A 20,760-nucleotide genomic window follows, 5' to 3' on the forward strand; every position below is an offset into this window, starting at 1 on the left:
AACCAGCCAAAACTTCATTTCCTTTTTCTCTATAAAATGGGTGTGCTGAGTAAAACAACTAAATATAGATGAGCTAATGTAATCATAAATACCAAAAGAGTCCCCACACCCCAGTAGGCAAAAAACAAAGCATGGCATTCAGAATGAGCTAGGGAAAAACGTTTTTGAATTACTATTTTCTTTCATTAGGATCAGGTTCTTTCTGTATCATCTTTTCTGTCCCAGGATGGCATGGAACACCCCTCCCCACCAATATACACATATCGGTTACTCTCTTCAGGCTTTTTCCAGGTCTGCTGACAGCTCTGATGGTCTTTGCACTGGGTTAAGTAGTGTTCCCCCAAAATTCATGTCCACTTGGGACCTTAGCATGTGGCCTTAGCTGGAAATGGGGTCTTGGCAGATGCACTGAAGTTCAGATGAGGTCACAGTGGGTTCAAGTGGGCCCTAATCCATGACTGATGTTCTTACAAGAAGTGGGAAACTGGATGCAGACACAGGCAGAATGAAGGTGATATGAAGACTAAGACACACAGGGAGGAAGCCATGTGACAGTGGAGGCAGAGTTGGAGAGAGTGGCTGTAAGCCAGGAACTCTGGGGATTGCCAGCAACTCTAGAAGCTAGGAAGAGCAAGGGAGGATCCTCTTCTAGAGTCTCAGAGAACATGGCCCTGTGACACCTTGATTTCAGACTCTGGGCTCCAGAACTGCAAGAGAATACATTTCTATGGTTATAAGCCCCCAGTTTGTGGTGCTTCTCTTTTCTTTTGTTCCTAGGAGACTCTTGCAGTCTCCTTTTTCTTATCAGCTTTGCTGGGCCAAAGCAGACACATCAGAGGCCTGGATGGAGGCTCAGGCCATTCCATCAGTCAGATCAAGCCTGGGCTACATCCGTGGGGCCAGCTTTCAGTCTCAGTTTCCCCATCTACATAGTGGACATAACATGGATGTGGGTGGAGACGAAAGGGCACAATGTTCACGAAGCACTTGGTACGATGCCTGACCCATAGCAAGTGCTTAGGAAATGTTAGCTATCATTAGCCATGTGCTTTCTGAAGGCTCTCCATCCATTTTCACTCTCCTCAGTTGGCAACTGCCCCGATCTTACTCTTCAGTAAAAGCCAAGAAGGCCCTACGTATTCTCTTGGTACAGTATGATGGCATCTGGCATAGTGCTTGGCACAGAGCAGGCACTAGATACATCTTTATGGAATGAAGAATGGAACAACCAAATCTTGTTTCAATACCTCATCATAGGAGAGAAGAGCTTACAGATTTTACAAGGCTCAGTAACCGACTTGAAAAACCCATGGTGAAACTTTGGACGACAGATGTACTTTAATTAAATTTATTCACACTGTGGCACGAGTGATGTGGCAGGCAGTTCCCCTGATGGCGAAGGTCAGGCTGATTCCGTAGGTCTGCGCATCTGAACCAGGGCTCGGAGGGTTAAGAGCTGATGAGCAAAGGGCATTGACACTCTCAGTGATTTTAGACTGGAGCTATTGCCTTCTGACTTTTTTTCATGCAATTTCCAGTTGGACCTACACTTGAGCATTGTGGCTAGGAGATGAGCAAAGACCAAAGAGTCAGCTTGCTAAGATTTAGGTCAATGCAAAGATTTGGGGATTACAGTAACAAACAAGATACAATGGGATTCTAAATATTTTTGAAACACTCACAATATCCTTTCGTTATTTCGATTGCCTAAACATTTTAAGCCATTTGCTAAGCTGGGAGACAGAATTGGGTTTCCCTGGCCTGTTCTAGGCTATTGGACAGGTCACAATGCAATAGAAAGATGGGAATATTGGCTGGGTTTATGAAGACATAACCTCACATCCAATTCGCAAGTATTTTTTGAATGCCTACTAGGCAAGATACAAAAGAACAGAATCCTTCTGTACCAATACCCAATGCCCCTGTGTATCAACCCTGGCTACTCAGACATATCGAAACTCAGCTGGCCTCCACTCTGCCCAGGCCAGTCTTCACTTTAAGTTTACCTGTCCTTATATCAAGTCTTGTGGCTCTGCTGACTGACTGGCTGATTTGACCAACTGATTTGATCCCAGGGGATGACAGAGTCCTGTGGATGGCATCTGCCTTTTAGCAGGGGTCTCAGAGTCCTTAACCCACAGAAGTGAGCAGGGCAGGGCTTGTAAGACAGGTTGGGTTCCAGGCAATCTGCTGCTCTGCAAATGTAACATGACAGACTGCGGAGGCTGCCAGCTTAAGCACAGACTCCAGAACCAGACAGCTCAGCTGCTTACTGGCTGTGTGACCTTGGGTGAGTTACTTAATCTCTCTGAGCCTCAGTTTTCCCATCTGAAAAATGAGGATGGTCCAAGTAGCACCTCTTGCACAGAGTGTGGAGAGGAATAAATAAGTTAATAAAAGCAAAACACTTAGAACAGCTCCTGGCCCATGGGAAACATTCCGTAATTGTTCGCTATTACTATGCAGGACACAGAGACAAGAGTAGCCCCCTCTGCCCTCTCTGCGCTCTAATTTAATTGTCTGTTAGGGTTCACTCAAGGCAGATGTCTCCTTTTCACAACAACATCTAAAGGGTTCTTTAAGGACTTCATAAAAACAAAAGGATTAACTACAGATGACTAAGTCCGCATGATAGAAACAGAACCAGGTACAGTAAATAAAGAACTTAGACAGGATTATATTCTCACAAACAATATTCTGAGCTTTCCTGCTCTTCATTTGCAACCCCTCCACATTAGGGAGCTGGTGGCCAAGGAGAACATCTCTATTCTGGGTGGGATCCTGGAGGAGGTAGCCCTCTAGCAGAGCCTGAAGAATGGTTAGGACTTTCCAGGTAGAGGAAGAGGGCAGACACAACAGGCAGAGAAGAGTGTGCTGGGACCAGGGTGAGGAAAACAGGCATCTGGAACACAAGATTTAAGGAGGCGTTCACTCTCAGGGTCATACAAGAGCTGGGTTGGCATTTGCACATCCCTGGAAGTGAGTGCCCCATTAAATGTTGCACCCTAGATGCCTCAGTCCTAGCCCTGGAGAAGAGCATGGGTAAAAGCCTGGAAGGGTAAAACAAGCTGGTATAACTAGAAATGTCCAAGTCATGCAAGATTGCTGGAGTCTAAAGGCAGGGGAAGGGACCACTTGGAATGACACTGAAGAGTCAGTCCAGGGCCAGATCATCCAAGGCCCTGTGTGCCAAATAAAGGAGTTTAGTATTTGGTGACAGGGAGCCAACAAAGAACTCTGAACTGGGCCACAACATGGTCAGATTTGCACGTTACCAAAATTCTTCTGGCATTGGTGTGGATAGCAGATTGTTGGATGAAGAGAGAAACCAGAGGCTGGGAGGCCATTTCAGGACACCAATGAAGAGTCCATGCCCCGGGGAGACAGTGATGGCTGAAATCGTGCAGTGCCAGTTAGAAGAAAGGAGAACACATTCGAGATGTTTTGAAAGCCGAACTGCCAGTATGTGAGGATTGGTAGCAGACGAAGATTGATGGAAAGAATCAAAGATGACACTGAAGTTTCTAACTGGGGAGTTAGTAGGTAAGATAAGAAGTAACTAGAAGGCAGTTAGTTATCAGGGTTCACCCAAGCCCAAGGGAAATCCCATCCCCTCCCTCCCATTTGATCTCCAGAATATAGGCTCTCTGGAGGCTGAGATGTGTCTTACTCACCCTTTGTATGGTATCCACAGTCTGTAAGGATCGCTGAACTGAATTGGGTGGCTGCCAGACCCCATCCCCTCATCCCACTCATCGGCTAACAAGTGGCCTTGGGGGTGTCAATGTTCTTTTAGAGATGGCCACGCAGCTGGAATCAGGCCAACACAGCAACGTGTTCAGCCTTCCATCCTGGACCTGCAGGATCCTGGGGCTCTGACCTGTGCTGCATGATCCTGAGTCGGGGCTTCAGTGTGACTGGATGCCAGGGCTGACCTGGGCTGGCGTGGGGGTCTGGGAGGTAGGGAGGCAAAGGGCAGTGAGGGCCTGTGGGGAGGCTGGGGAAGTTTGCGTTGTCAGGTGAAGAGAGCCAATTTGAGGTCAGAGAGCTGGCCAGAGAGCAGGCTGAAGGGCAGGTGGGTTCTGAGGTGAGCCCAGAAAGGCTGAAGCGGCTGAAGCGGGGGGAAAGGGGAGGTGTTCAGTGGCACTCCAGAAGCCAAGCCCGGGCAAGAGGAAGTGCTGAGGCTCCAGGCAGCATTTGGAGGCAAATGCTGGGACTAACTTCCTCTGGCCCAGGCTCAGCCATACACATTGACCCTGTGGTTAACAAAAGCCCCCAAATCTTTTTCTATGAAGCCAGTGAAGTCAGGCCTCACTCTTCCTGCTCTGCATGCATTTCGCTGTGCTCTCATAAAAATAGAGTAAAAAAAAGCCAGTCTGAGCCCTTTGAAATATTAATTACAGACACCACAGTTTCCTTATTTAACCGAGGGTTGCTACCTCATTTGGGATTATTAGCAAAGCAAGACAGCCTTTGTTGTGCTTGACAAAGTGATTAATTCAGACTCTAGGTGAATTTTGGCTTTCTCAACATCTTTTGATGTGCTAAGATTCCCTAGTGAGGACAAACATCATCAATTACTTAAACAAGCCACTACCTTGAGAGCACAATTATCAGTGAGGCCCAGTCTACTAATTGGCAGATGGAGAGAGAGAAAGAGATGAACCCTCAGCTCTGGCCTGGACCCTTACCTGTCTAGGAGGAACAAGAGTCTTTTAAATTGTCTCACCGTGATGCTCCTGCCGAACTGGGGCAACCTAGTTCTTTTCCGCCACTGCAAAAATACGTCGTGGGTGACTTGTGTTTGTGTTCTCACTGCTGAGAACCTCATTCTTATGGGCAGGGCTGCGGAATCAGCGGTGGGGGGACTGAGAAGAGAGGAGTTCACCGAAGCAAAATTCTTTCTTGACAGGAGTTTGTAAGAAACCTGGGAGTTTGCTTTTTTCCTCTCAAGAGCCATATTCGCCAGCTTCTGGGGGAAGCAGAATGAGGCAGGGGCTTTGGAGGAGGCCACGTCCAGGCGGCCTCCGGACGCATGAGGAATTCAAGGCCCAGCATTTAATTTTCAAATAGATAAACATATAAAATTATATATAAGTAGATCTGTATTTAAAATTTATAAAATTAAATACCATAAACATTTTAAAATATTTTATTTAAAAATATTTATTATGGATATATTTTTTATCTATTTAAATTCAAGTTAGTTAATGCATAGTGTAATAACGGTTTCAGTAGAATTTAGTGATTCATCACCTACATATAACATCCAATGCTCATCCCAGAAGTGCCCTCCTTAATGTGCATCCCCCATTTAGCCCATCCCCCCAGCCATCTCCCCTCTAGCAACCCTCGGTTTGTTCTCTGTATTTAAGAGTCTTTTATGGTTTGCCTCCCTCTCTGTTTTTATCTTATTTTTCCTTCCCTTATGTTCACCTGTTGTGCTTCTTAAATGCATTAAGCCATTAGTCCTTTTTTTCCTTCTCCATGCTAGAAACGAGGTTTCAGGGGAAGATTTTATGCTGCATTTATATTTGTCATTGTATCGCTTCTCGGCCTTTTGGCTAAGATCAGATACTTGTCATTGTATTTTCCGGCGTGTCTGTGGCGGGGGGCTCAGTCTAGTTAAATTCAGTCATACAACCACCACTTTAAAAAAAAATCCGGAAGTGTTTCATAAATATCACTTAACCGATTTTGCGACAAAATTCAATGGCTTTGCTCTATTTTTAAAATAGAAAGCTAGGTTGTATGTGTTTCCACCTTGTGAAACTTCTCTGTGCTACTTCATCATTCTCCTTACTTCTCACTGATGCAGAAGGGCAAGGCCCGCGCACAGAATCTGTCTGTGGCCAACTGTGACGTGGGGCAGAATCGGGGAGTAGAGGCAGAGGCGTCTTCACCGAGCCCCTCTCCCTTCCTAACCACCAACTCCGATTCCACGCCCTTTGCTGCCTCAGCCCCAGAGGTGCCAATTAGTCCCCACTGGCGGGTTTTCTGGGGGCGGGACAGGCATTGGAAATCCTGGGATAGCAGGGCCCACTCAGTGTACCCCCTTTGCTCCCTCTGTCTGGCCTCCTGGTTTACCAGCCTTTCCAAAGCAGCAGTCTGTTCCAGTGCCCTCACCTGCTATGGTGACACAGCTCTTGTTATCCATGCCAGTGTTGATCCCTCTGTCCTTGGCTTAATGGTTTTCAGGAGATTGGTCCCCTTGGGAGGGCCCTGTTGCTTGAAAACTAGTCTTGAGGGGGAGTAACAACCTTAAGGACTGCTTGCCATTTTTTTCACCTGCGACAAATTCCATCCAGTAGTTGGACAGGAGGAGTGCTCTTAAGTTAGCAAACTACAAACATACATTTCAACAGGCATGGGATGCTTCTTTGCTGCAAAGATCATACTGTAAATGCTTAATTAACTGCTTGTCATTAGCCATGGAAAATCTGTCTGGTCCACTAGGTTGTAAGTGACACGTCCCTGCAGCGTCCCTAGCACCCAGCACCGTGTCTGCAACGAGACATGCAGTGAATCTGTGTCGACCCAGTGATACTCTTCATTTGTAACATGTCGGTTAACATTAGCCCTCACAGTGATAAAGCACTTCACTGCTAGGACCTCACCTCTTCGGGAGGGTAAACTACAATCACAGTTTAGAATAAATCCAATGGCAAAAGCAGACTAGCTCTCTTCAGTACTGAGAGAGAGAAATACAGGACAATAAGATTCATTTGCTCTAATTCTCCACGTGCGCTCTGAGAAAGGTCTTTCATCGTTCTCTGGGCATGGTGTTAAACTGTCTGCTAAGCTGGGACAAACTAGACAGAGCACACTAAAACATGTGGCCTGCTCAGATTGTCCTCAAGAGCCAGGTCTTCCCAGCAGTGGCCTATGGACCATCCGTGTGAACTTTTAGGGGGTTCACAGGCTTAAAAATTTTTCCACGATATAGTGTTGATTTTTACCGTTACTTCTTCTTTATGGAAGCGGTAATAGTTTTCATTTATGGTCATGACATAAGGTTTCCTTTTGAAATAAATGCACTTAAGTTTCTTTAAAGGAAATTGGTAAGCAAGTAATAGCATAGGACATTTGCAGACACGGCAGAAATTGTAAAGATGTTATACAAATGACTGAGTTTAGAGATTTATTTCCTCAGCGGACTCTCCTGCTCCGAAAAGTTGGGATAGAAATGAAAAAGTTAGCTCTGTGCTATAATAGCCATCAACTGGATGACATATTATTTGTTTAAAAAAATTGTAATATTTTCTTTAAAATACTTATCTGTTGGCTGTTTAGTCGGGAGGGCCAGTAAAGCTTAGTTCAGCAGTTGGTGCCTGAGACAAAGGCTTAATGTCATGTGAGCCTTGGGCTTGCCTCCTCCCACCCCCAAGCAGATGTACCATCCAGTTCTCTTTAAACAGGAAGCCCTGATGATCTCATGGTCCCCACCCAGGCACTTCCCCTTTTCAGGCACACTCCAAAATAAAGTCAGGGTGTATACATAAATATAGGTTATATTTATAGAAATATAAGTTGGTGTGGTAACTGAATAATGACTCCCAAAGATGTCCATGTTCTACGCCCTGGAATTTGTGAATGCCACTTTATTTGGCAAAAGGGACTTTGAGGATGCGATTAGGGATCTTGAGATAGGGAGGGTGTACTGAATTACCCTGGTGGGTCCTAAATGTAATCACAAGGGCCTTTATGAGGGGAACGCAGGAGGAGTCAGAATCAGAGACGTTAATATGGTGACTGAAAGTAGAGATTGGAGTGATGTGGCCATAAGCCAAGGAAACAAAGAACCAATACTCCCCTGTAGCCTCCAGAAAGAACCAGCCCTGTTGACATCTTAACGTTAGACTAGCGAGATTCATTTGGATTGCTGGCCTCCAGAACTGTAAGATAATACATTGTTTTGTTTTAAACCATTAAGTTTGTGGTTATTTGTTATAATGACAATAGGAAACTAATACAGTTGGGAAAGCTTACTTTTAAAAAATTCCTTCACCTGGGGTGCTTGGGCGGCTCAGTCAGTTAAGTGTCTGACTCTTGATCTCACCTCAGGTCTTGATCTTGAGTTCAAGCCCCATGTTGGGCTCCATGCTGGGTGTGAACCAACTTTAAAAATTTCCTTCACTTTTTGATAGTATTCACCATATTGATCTTTTTTGTAAGGTATCACTCTACATTTAAAATAATTCCAAGTATAGAGGATTTAATTTAAAAGTTTCAAGATCTATTCATGTTTTTGCATAGGCATTCATGTGATTGAAGTATCAAAATGGTATCATGAAGTATCACCAAGAGGTACAGTGAAAAGTCTTCTCTTATTATGATCCCCAGATAGCATTTCCCATTAAACAGAACCACGGCTTCTTGCGAAAGTGGCTAATCTAGGTCTGGGGCAAGAAATGTACAAGATGAACTTGAAGCATCTTGACATTTCAGAAAGCAAGAAAGACATTCTATCAAAAGTACTCAGGAGCAAACTTATATGTGGTCCCACTAGCCAAAGATGGGACAATTTGATGAATAAAGCAATCATTACAATGGATCAAAACATATCAAATATACTTAAACCCATGAATTCAAAATGATACAAAAATAACAGGAGTTACTACTGTACGATGTTATACAATCAACTCATTATTTTGAAAACTAACAATAAAAGGAAAGACTCAAACACTGATCCTACTTTTCTTATATGAACTGCTATAACCATAGCAGATGAGGGTAAATTCAGAATTATTCCAGCTAACAGTGCAGAAGGAATATCACCCTTTTGCAGCTCCTAATGAATTAATGGATCTAGGTGACAATCTTCACAAGTCCAAAGATCAAAATAACAGAGAAAAATAGATATCATCAATCTCCTATAGCGCAGTCTGACAGAAAAAGCCTCTGGATCAGGCTTTGAACACTGCAATCAATGTAGGATCTTTGTAAAATTCCAAAGCCCAAGTCACACCTTACATAATTAAGTCACCATGGGGGGTGGGGAGTAGGACATAAACATGAGGATATTCTGAAGCTCCTCAGTGTGCAGACAAATTCAGGAACCAGTGGTTTAGATCAGACTACCAGACTGGGACTGAAGAACATGTTAAACTACACCATGGAATATGCAACTATTGAAATTCAGACAATGGGAGACTCTACAAGACACAACCTGTTTTGTTTATAAAAAATCCAAGAGGGAAAAAGGTAGGTGGGGGGGGGGGGGGTTGAGGGGAATTTAGAGACTTAGAGATACTCAAGAAGAGGCATCTGACCCAATTACAACACATAGAATTTATTTAGATCCTCATTCAACAAATGTACTATAAAAGAAAAATTATGAGACACATGGGGAAATTTAAACACCGACAATGTGTAATATTGTATGTTAACGACTTTCCATCTTTGTTGCATAGTATATTATTAAATGGATGCATCATGATTTATCTAAAGAGCCCCAAACCGACAGGTGTCTAGGTTGTTTCCAGTCTTTTGATGTTATAAAAATGCTGAAATGAATACCTCTGTATATGTTCAAGGATGCAGGTAGAACAAATTCCTAGAAGTGAATTTGATGGGTCAAAGGGTAAATGCATTTGCTAGAAACTAGCAAATAGCCCTGCTATGGGGCTTGTACCAGGGTAGAAGCAATGTAGATGGAGAGAAGTGAGCAGTTATGGAGAAGGAGCTAATTTGAAGATGGAACTGTAAGGATTTGCCGATAGATTGTAAAGTATGAAAAATGAAAGAGAAGGATAAAACAGGTCTAATATCAGTCAGCTTCAGGTAAGTTTCACGTGGACAGCAAGTGCCTCCAATCTCAGTGATTTACATCAACAAATATTTATTTCTTGCTCACACTAAATATCTAGCATGGATCACTTTCAGCTCTGCTTCTCCTCATCTTTATTACAGGACCCAGACTTCAGGAAAGCTCTCACCTGGGAGACTAGGGGTCTCATGGCAGAGGGAAAAATAAATGGTTCACCGTGTGCTGCTCTCTTGACTTTTGCTTGGATGTGGTTCATGTTGTATCTGTTCACGCTCAGTTGGCCAAAAAAAAAAAAAAAAAAAAAAAGCCACATAACCAAGCCTAATGTAAATGGGGTGGAGATGTATACTTCTCCAACTAAAAGGGGTAGTCATATATTAAACAATTACACACTTGACCATGTCTCAAATGTTTGTGGCTTGAGCAATGGGTGGATTGTGGTTGCAATCGTGACATAGAGATGACTGGGCAGGATGAAATTTAGGGGGAAAATTGAACTCAGATTTGGATATGTTAAGTTTAAAATGCCTAATAGACATTAAAAGCGTGCAATCAATTTGGCAGTTGTATAAAGATGAGTTTAGTGGAGAGAATGGAGAATGGAACTAGAGAGAGAAATGTGGAAGTTATTTTTTTAAATGTTTACCTATTTTTGAGAGAGAAAAGACAGAGCACAAGCAGGGGAAGGGCAAAGAGAGAGAGAGACAGGGAGACACAGAATCTGAAGCAGGCTCTAGGCTCTGAGCTGTCAGCACAGAGCCCATCGTGGGGCTCGAACTCACAAACCACAAGATCATGACCTGAGCCAAAGTTGGATACTTAACCAACTGAGCCACCCAGACACCCCAGAAATGTGGAAGTTATTGATGTATAGATGGTATGCAAAGTGGTGAGACTGTTAGAAGGAAAGGAGGTAGCAAAGACACTGAGGAGCAGCCTCTGAGGTAGGAGGAATGCCGACAGGGAGCAAGAGAAGGAGAGTGTTTCAGGAAGAAGAAAGTGTTGATTTGTGTCAAATGCTACTGAGAGGTCAAGTACAAAGATTGGCAAGAAATCATTGGGTTGACAAGATAAGAATCATGAATGACCTTGACAAGGGCAATCCCAGTATAGTGGTGGGTACAAAAAACATAGTTGGAACAGGTGGAGAAGAGACTAGGGGTATAGAAGGGGAGAGAACAAGTCTAGATAATGCTTTCAAAGGATGTTACTCTCAAGGAAGGACGAAAAAGAAGGCAATGACTGGAATCAAAGGGGTTTGCCTTTTTCCTTTATGATGGAAGACACTGCAATATGTTTGTATCCAGACAGGAATGATCCAGGAGAACGGGAGAAAGCAACACAACTGAAAGAAGACATAGTTGAGAATTCTGAGTAAGAGATGGGTAAGAAACACAAGTGAGGCTTTTAGATAGACAAAATATATCTCTCATCATGATCATCAGTTCATTAGTATCTGTTATTACTATACCTTTGGTTTCTAATAAACCTGCCTTTGTTCTCAGCATATTCTGTGTTCTCATGTGGTGGCTTATCCACAACATCCTAGCCTAGAGGATGGAAAGGAACAGGTTAGTAGAGTTAGTGGATACCAGCACCTGTTTGAAATGTGGCAGACCTGGTTTCCATTCTGACTCAATTGCTTAGCAGCACTTAAGTGCCTTCCGTAACCTCCTTATGACTTAATTTCCAAATCAGTAATGTGAAAATAATATTGATTTCTACCTTTATATGATTTATATGATCGTATTTCTGTATAAATGTATTTTTCTTGTGTTGTGACAAAGCTGTTGTCAGGGTAATGACTGAAATGAGTAGGCTTTTGTGGTTTTTACATTACTAGGGAAAGTATCAGTCAGATACTTACGTATTTATTCAGTACTCATTTATTTTCTTTTCCCCTAGAGGAGTGAGGACTTTAAGCGGTTCCCTTTTCTGGGTCTTTTGGAACAAATTATAAGGAATTTTACTTAGTAAATCTTATAGGTAAGCCTGGGCAGAAATGAAAAACAATAGGAAAGTCTTATAATTCAAAAATACTTCCCTCTGAGTTTTGCTTGTGTCCATCTTACAGCACATTTTATATTCAGAAGTTCCCTGTTAGAATGGAACTATTAGACAATGAAAGCACTACATTTCAGAATGTGTGGGATGCAGGTAAAGAAGCATTTAGAGGAGGATTTACAGCCTTAAATGCATTTATTTTTTTTAAATACTAAAAATAAGTGAATTACAATTATTAACTTAACAAACTAAAACAGATAAACAAAATCCAAAGAAACAAAGAACAAAGAGTAAACCCAAAGAAAATAGAAGGTGGACCATAATAAAAAATGCTAAACAAATAGTGAAATAGAAAACAAACAAACAAAAAACTAGAAAGGATCAATAAAAGCAAAACTTGGTGCTTTGAAAAGATTAATAAAATAGATAAGCCTATATAGCAAGACTAACTAAGAAAAACTTTTCTAAGCAAATGAGGAATAGAAAAAAAATGTCCTTAACCCAATAAAGGATATCTGTAAAAAATCTGCAGCAAAATCTCACTCTTGAGGTTTTTTAAAAATTTTTTTTAATGTTTATTTATTTTTGAGACAGAGAGAGACAGAGCATGAACAGGGGAGGGCCAGAGAGAGAGGGAGACACAGAATCTGAAGCAGGCTCCAGGCTCTGAGCTGCCAGCACAGAGCCCGACGCAGGGCTCGAACTCACAAGCTATGAGATCATGACCTGAGCCGAAGTCGGACGCTTAACCGACTGAGCCACCCAGGCGCCCCTCACTATTGAGTTTGAAACATTAGACACATTCCTATAATCAAGAATATGAAAAAGATGCTCTCTTTTATTGCTTCTTTTAAACACTGTACTAGAGGTCCCAGCCAATGTAATAAGAAAATAAAATGAAAAGTGAAACAAAATGATTAGAAAGAAATAGAACAAACTGATATTATTTGCATAAAACATGATTGTCAGCATAAGAAATCAGATATCCCACATGTAAATCCCACAGAACTAACAAGAAAATTTAGAAGGATCACTGATTACAAGATTGGCATAAAAAACAAATAGTGTTCTTACACATGAGCAATATCAATAACCAACATATGTAAATGGCAAAGAGATATTCTTGTGCATAAAATTATAAAATGTTACTGAAGGACAGAGACAACAGAATCAATGGGGAGATATAATACATCCATAGGTGAGAATACTCAATGTTGTAATAATGTTTGTACTCTATAAATTTAATGCAATTCCAATAAAAAAAATCTCAGCAGACTATTTCATCAAACTAGACTAGTTAATTCTAAAACTAATATGAGAAAGTAAGATATTAAAAAGTAATACAGAATTGTAATAGTTAAAATAGTGAGGCATTGCCATAAGCCAGACAAATGGATCAAAACAGAACCAGGCACCTCTAGTACTAAGGAGTATGATAGAGGCGGCAATACAAATCAGTGGGGAAAGGTGGGTGGGACAGCAAGCACACTGTCTCATTGCCAAACCTTTATAGGGATGTGCTCGGCATTAGGGCGGGATTATTTTACCAGGGTCCCAGTGACATACCTCTTCTAATGAGCCACCTCTCATTATAGAACCTGACTCAACACTCTGATGATTGATTTGGCTTCTCAAGTACTAGGAGGGGAGGGGCTCTGAGGAGGGACATCAGATTCCTGTTCCTGGAAAAGGATACCTACTCTGACAGATTAGTAAATGAACATTCTGGTTTCTAGGTTGTATCTTAGTAGATAATCTAACTACTACTAATGGAGACATGAATGTGCACTAGATGGTTTCCAGCCCTGAGGACAAGCTGAGAGCATGGTCTTGGGGCAGCGGGTTCTGGGAGAGGGGACCAACCACGAAGATGCTGAACAGAGATGAGGTGCTAACAGGGGACCTGGGGTGACCTCATCTAGAAACTCAGCATTTCTAAGGAGCTCCTGCCTGGAGGACGGCTGATGCAATTTCTACTTAAAGTTTCTGTAGTATTAATGGGGCAAGGAAGGAGAAGGAAACAGAATTTAAAATCAACTAACCAGCCTGTAGAGAGTTATTTTCTCAAAAAAAAAAAAAAAAAAAAAAAAAAAAAAAAAAAAAAAAAAAAAAAAAAAAAAAACCTATTCAGAATTCATCTGCTTATCTTCGTTTCCCTACCCAAATGTGTGCTTGGAGTCAACCTACAGTCACCCATCAATGACTGCTCATTTTCCAATTAATTATTTAACCAGTTGGTGTGGCACAATTATGCCTGCCACCTGGATCAGCTATGGTAGTAATGAGGGGAGAAAGGAAGAATTTCAAAGGTGGGAGATATTTTTGAAATTAGAGAAAAAGAGATGGCAAAATATTCTCATTCTCTCTCTCTTCCCCCCCCCCCACCCCCCATAATCCAAGAAATGCAGACATCAAGATACATTGATGTGTCTAAAAAAAGGGGGTAAAATTTTATGAGAGCATTTGGTGAAATGGATACACTGCCAGTGAGACTCACTGGGACAAACTTCCTGGAAAGCATTGTGTACCAATATTTGAATCTGGTCACTCATGGATTTCAGGTCTAGAAAAGCTTGATGCATAAAGTGCTAGAAAAGGTTGATGCACAGAGATATTCATTGTAGTAACAGACCTTAAATCAGCTAAAAAAATCAAGAACAGCCTAAATATTTACCAATAAGAATAATTTAGTAAATTATGATATGTCCACAAGAGGAATATTCTGCAGCCATAAAAATAATATTCACAGGCACCTGAGTGGCTCAGTCGGTTAGGCATCTGACTCTTGATTTTGGTTCAGGTGATGATTCCAGGGTCGTGAGATTGGGACGTGCATAGGGTTCCATGCTGAGCATAGAACCTGCTTAAGATTCTCTCTCTTTCCATCTGCCCCTCTCCCCTGCTCATGCTCTTTCTCTCAATCTCTCTTTTTAAAATAAATTAATAACATTTTCAAAAAATAATATTCATAAAGGATTAATACAGAGATTTCTTCCCTTATATCAAGTTTAAAAGTAGAAATATAGAGAAATAGAAATAAGAAAACATTATAGAGAATGTAATCTCAAAAAATCCTCACAGAAAAAACTAGAAAGAATTACAGTAAAATTAAAGTGGGCTTCGTCTAATAGTTGTAGTGGTTTTTTTGCCCAAATCTCTGTCAAAGTTGGCAAACACTCTGCTCCCGTGTCTTAAAACCTTTTGAGAAGGCAACAATTTAAGGCCTTGTTTCTAATGTTTCCAATGTGGCCACAATTTTTAATGGAATTGCTGGCAAGTCCTTTGATGGCCATACATGTCACAAGCGTCGAGTAACCATGACAAAGGGCTTTTCTTCTCCAAAGAGCAGGACAGGTGGGGTTACCTGGCTTCACTGGAGAATCACGATTTTTACCCCAGGAGATGTGTTATTTGCCAAAGGAATATTTCAGCATTTCAAAAACACATCAACAGACTTGAATCTCACCAAGTAGAAATTCTTCAATAGTAATGTTGAGAACATAATGGATGAACCAAGGAGCTAGCGGTTCCCAGAAGCACACAAGAGAGAAACCACGTCTTCTATGGCTGCTTAAGATATTCAGTGAGGGAAATCCTGGAGGGCAGGCCATCACTTGACTGTCTTCTCTTGCTCCAAACCTCAATCAGCTTGACTATCTCTTTCATACATGATTCATCAAAATATTTCCTCAATGTATCGCAAGTGACTTCTTTGGCTAACCAAAAGGCTGACCACTTTTGTGGAATCCATCAAGAAAGGGCTTTGTCTCGGGGAAAATGAAATACTGGGGAACTTCTAGACTTTAAAAATGGAATCTTATTTTGAACATGATTCATATTATTCAATTTATTTTGAGAAGGTGTAGTAGAAGACACGCCCCTGGCAGTGCAGGAATTTGTGTGCTATAGCAAGAAATGACTATTTCAGCTGTGAAATGAAACCAGAGAAGGGTATCTAAGGCTACTATATATACTTTTTGATGTCATTTTCCAACTTAAGTATCCTTAAGGTAAACAATGATAGATGTCCATAATCATAAGGGATGTTTTTATTAATTCCCATCAAAGACAAGAATACTACAATATGGCGGCTGCATGACAACTGCATACTACTTGCTTTTCACAGTAGCATCCCAGCCTACCTGCACTTTTTTGATGGCACAGGACCTAATGGCACAATTTGACATAAAAAAGAAATTTCCTTCATGGTGACAATTTTTAGAGTAGCAGGAGGAGACTTTTTTAAAGATATTTTTTCATTGATTCTCTGAAACTCATTCATGGGTATTCTTGGTGTATCAGTTTCCTAAGACTGCCATAACAAAGTACCACAAACTGAGCTTAAAACACTAGGAATTCATTGTCTCACAGTTCTGGAAGCCAGACCCTGAAATTATGGTTTTTGCAAGGCTATGCTCCCTCTGAAACCTATAAAGGGGTGTCCTTTCTGGCCTCTTCCTAGCTTCTGGTGGTTTGCTGTCCATCTTTGGTGTTCCCTGGCTTGTAGTTGTGTTAACTCCAATCTCTGCCTTTGTTGTCAGATGGAATTCTCCCCATGTCTCCATGTCTTCACGTGGCCGTCCTTTTATAAGGACACCTGCCATAAGGATTAGAGTTCCACTCTACTTGGGTATGATCTGATCTTAACTAATCACATTAGTGACCACTCTATCTCTAAATAAGATCATATTCTGAGGTACCAGGGGTTAGGACTTCAACTATTCTTTTTTGGGGGTGACACGATTCAACCCATAACAGCTAGGGTCCATGGATTGTCCAGAGAGTGTGTTGAGACAGACAGAGGGCAGCATGAGGACCCTGGGACCAGGAAGGATGAAACAAGGATGCAGAGAAGGAAGTGAAAGCAAGACAAATGGAACTCACTTTGCAATTTTGCCCAGCAGTCTGGTGCCAGTGATCCTTCCCTGTTGATTCTGGTACGAGGACTCTGGTTACTAATGGCAACTTTTGGCCAATTCCCAGCTGAAGAGGCCCAAGTCTATACTTGGAGTACATGTTGCAAAGTGAAGTTTATGGTTATGTCCAGAACATTCTCTGCTGATGCCATATGTTTGAAAATGTCTGAATTTTGTGCAGAGACACACAAGCAGTATTTTTGTAAGTGGAGTTACATAATTAGGGCATGGACTTGCATAATAATTAGCACGTGTAATTAGGCACAGACTTCTTGTCCTTTAATTAGACAATCAAGACATCTAATTAAAAAATTAAGATGTAATTACGTGGCCCAAGATCTACATATCTCTTTCTACCCATTAGAGATCACATTTAGAAAATAATTCACAAAAACTGATAGAGAAATGAAGATAGAAGCCAGATTCAAGGATGCTGAGGGAAGTGTTAAGTGCACTGGTAAGTCTTCTTTGGTTTTTCCTCTTTGGGGTGAGGGGAATTATTTAAAATATCCTGGTCTACTTGAACGAATAACTTTTGCACACTATGCTGTTGACCTTTGGTACAAAAGCTAATGAAGAGGAATGATGGCCTGACTGATCCATGTAATTCACACGTGGCTCTTAAGTGCGGCCTGTAATCACACTTGAACATGGACTTACATGTGATGTCCTGGGAACTCATTCAAACCCAGTAATGCAGCCAGATGGTGGAAAACTTCTTCCCATTCTTGGTTCTCCCTTGTGACTACTTTGAAAGTAGACCCATTGCTCAGAGTAACACAAACCAGCACTCAAGCTGGGTTGTCCTTTCCCTGAATTTCTGAATATTTGATGAAAAATTTGTATTTTAAGTGCTTCTTGTTGGACTACAGGTGGGAAAGGGGAAGGTCAGAGACTACCATGAACATTCCATCTTTCTAATGATAGGTGAATGATTTTTAGAGCAGCATTTTGTTCGTCTAAATTCTAGTACTCCCAGGAAGCTTGGCTGTAATGATATGTTCTAAATTTTTCCTTGCTCCTGAATTGAGATTTGGCTGATCTCTGCATGATGCTAAACACCAGTTTGACTCATTAATTTTTCTGAACTAACTGAACTTTTGACCTAATTGGCTGGCTGATTAGGGATTTTAGCCATATGTCCAGGTTTTTCTAAGCCAGTTCTGACTTTAACTGTGTTATCCCTCTGTTCCCATAAACTGGTGAAATATCCTAGTAATTCCAATGTTTTGACAGCTACGCTGCACTTCTCAGACTGCTGCTTTCTCCTAGAAAGTGGCACAGAAATCTGTCGGGCCACGTTTCCTGATTTTTGGTTAAGAAAATATGCTTCCCATATGGTTTCAGGACATGAAAACAAAGACATAAAGAGGTTATAAGCAGTTGGAGATGAGGTCTTATCTCCATGGTGTGTTCTCTCCCTCCTGGTTTTTATTTTTCTCTATTAGTCCATGCAATGTGATGAGGGACAAATTATGTGCAGGGGTCAGTTTTGACCAGGAAAACACAAATTTGCACAGGGAACTTATTTTTGCCATTGTTACTTTTTTTTTTTTTTCTGCTTTGCCTTCTGATAATCGTCCATGGTAGATGTAGAGACAAAGGAACTGAACTGGGGAGAGGTACATTTTTAAAAACAATGTATTGATGGAAACTTTAGGTAGGGAAGGGGCATTTAGACCACACCATCACCTTGTCTTCTAACTGTGACATTTTAGGATTCCTCAATCTCCAGCCTGTCACTCAATCAGGAGGAATTTCCTGGGTTCTATTCCACTCACTCGCCTCTACATCTCTACCTCTTTGGTCCTTAGACACTGTCAACCAGAAACCACTCCTTCCACCCTTCCCTGAGGAGAGCTCAGTAATTCTGTTTCCTAACAGGGCCAACGTATGAATGAAAACTTCAGGTCCTTGGTTTTTAAATTTTGCTTTTCCCTTCAGGTACTCCACATCAGCGTTTTCAAGACTGGAGAAGCTGGGCATCAGACATCCCAAGCCTTCTCCTTTTGTTGGAAACTTGGCATTTTTCCGCCAGGTAAGGGAAGCCTTCCATTGTCTTCCAGCATAAGATATGCTGAGCCCAGGGCAACTTTACCCATGAAGCACTGCTCCCATCTACATCGCCTACACTGGGGTGGTCTATATGTGAAGGCGCTGTGTATTGAGCCTTCCCCTACTGAATGAATTCTCACATGATGACAACAATCCATTGTTTATTACTCATCAGCATGCAGTGAGTCCTGTCACCCATTCATTCATCCATTCACCCCAAAACCCATTGACTGGGTATCTAAATGTGCCAGGGGCTGGGATATGGAAGAAGCAGAAGTTACTTCTTCCCTTGAGTGCACACATAAAATCATGGTGTTAAACATGAGATAGGATGTACCCTAGGTAGAATCAACCCTGATTCTCTGTCAGGGCTAGAATCACACTGGAGGACTTCCTAGAGAAGGAGGTCCTGCAGGAACAATAGTCACAAAGACAAGAACACAAACCAGGTGGGGAGCAACGATGTGTGTGATCTCACTTAAATGAAAAACAAGGAACAGCTTGACGAGCAGCCTGGACTTACTAAAAGCTGAAGATGGGGGAGCACTAGGGGAAGCAGCTGTGTGAGACAGCAATGGGCTGGCTGGCTGGCTGGCTAGTGTGCTATCATTTTCAAGCAGGAGAGGGACCTTGAAGTAAAGGGTGACTCTGCAGGGAGGAAGATTTAGATTAAGTCTAGGTGAATTGATGAGGGGTTGGCCCAGGTGGTCCGTGTGAAAAAAGAAGGACATTGGGGGCAAAGTTAGTGACTCCTGGAATGAATTGGGTGTAGAGAATTCAAGGTAAATGAGCTAAGTGCCTCTAAGTGTTGAGCCAGGTTAATAGGGAGAATGGCCATGAGTTGACAGAAATAGAAGGTCAGGAAGGCAGCTGGTTCAGGGAGATACCCTTGGCCAGAATGACATGCAAGTCAATATGTCCAGTAGTCATTTGTAGATACAGCCCCAGGACTCTATCTTCTAAGGGTATTCTGTTTTCCCTCATTGGGTTTTCTCAGAAGCCACATGGTTTAATCTGTGAACTCATGGCCGTGTTGCCACCAGCCCCAACATCAGGAGCCGACAGGTCCTGCGTGTGAAGGGCCGCTGAGCCAGAGACAGGAAGGGCTAAGTGTGGGCCAATCATGATCATATCTGTTCAACATGTCTCTAGCATTTCCCCACCCCTACCCTCAGAAAGGCTGGCCCTCAGCACCAGACAGATAACAATAGCTATTTCTGTCCTTTTCCCTCCTCCTTTCTTTTCTCTTCCTTTTTGTCCCTTTCTCTGTCCAATGTTCTTTTCACTCTTTATTGTTGTTGTTCTGCTCTTCTTCGGGTTTTAAATACCTTCTCCTCGTCTCTGTCTTGGGGGGATGTTCACAATGTGAAGCCTGCAAATAGCGATCTCATCAAGGCTTCCTGTGAGTTCTTGAAGCAAGTGTGAAGAAATTTCTGAGTGTCAAAATAGAACAACACACTGGATAGGAAATTAAAGTAAATAAATTTCACATATTTCAGGGGGTGGGGGGAATGATCAGTTGCATTCCGTTGAGTAATTTAGTACTAACATTTTTGAGGAAAAAAAATAGTATAACCGTCCATGTGAAGAGAACACTGTGCTCCTGCCTCTGGTTAATTTCCACATATGCTCCTTTTCAGCTCAGCATCCTTGTATGTGCAAACCTTGCCAAGTTCTCTCCAGAACATAGTAATTTCAGCGACTATTTTTATATTCATAGAAGCTTTCTTTGATATATGGCAAGCTTAGACTGCGAAAGTCTATGTAATAAGAATGAGATGTGTTTCCATTAAGGATATCCACCTCTTCCCCCCTTCCCCTTCCCTACCCATCACGTGTCTCCCTGTGTACTTCATTCCCACAACACAGGGATCTGTGTGACATCTCCATCCCTTCACCCCTACAGCTCCTCTGTGTATATTTGCACACACACTCCATTCCTACTACACTACTGCATCCCTACAGGACAATGGATCTGGCACCTTCTGACCCTCCACCCCACGTGTAACTCTAAGT

General features: G+C 42.0%; 1 protein-coding gene across 1 annotated transcript in view; it reads left to right on the forward strand.

The window, feature by feature from the left end:
• The window catches only part of TBXAS1 (thromboxane A synthase 1), a 156,058-nt gene that overhangs the window by 17,278 nt on the left and 118,020 nt on the right, over positions 1-20,760 (forward strand). Inside the window, exon 2 of the mRNA XM_060633934.3 lies at positions 18,634-18,727. Coding sequence (XP_060489917.1) covers positions 18,634-18,727 — 94 coding nt within the window. The remainder of the gene's footprint in view (positions 1-18,633; positions 18,728-20,760) is intronic.

The sequence above is a fragment of the Panthera onca genome, chromosome A2 (assembly GCF_046562875.1).
Source record: "Panthera onca isolate mPanOnc1 chromosome A2, mPanOnc1 haplotype 2, whole genome shotgun sequence".
Classification (NCBI taxonomy): Eukaryota; Metazoa; Chordata; class Mammalia; order Carnivora; family Felidae; genus Panthera; species Panthera onca.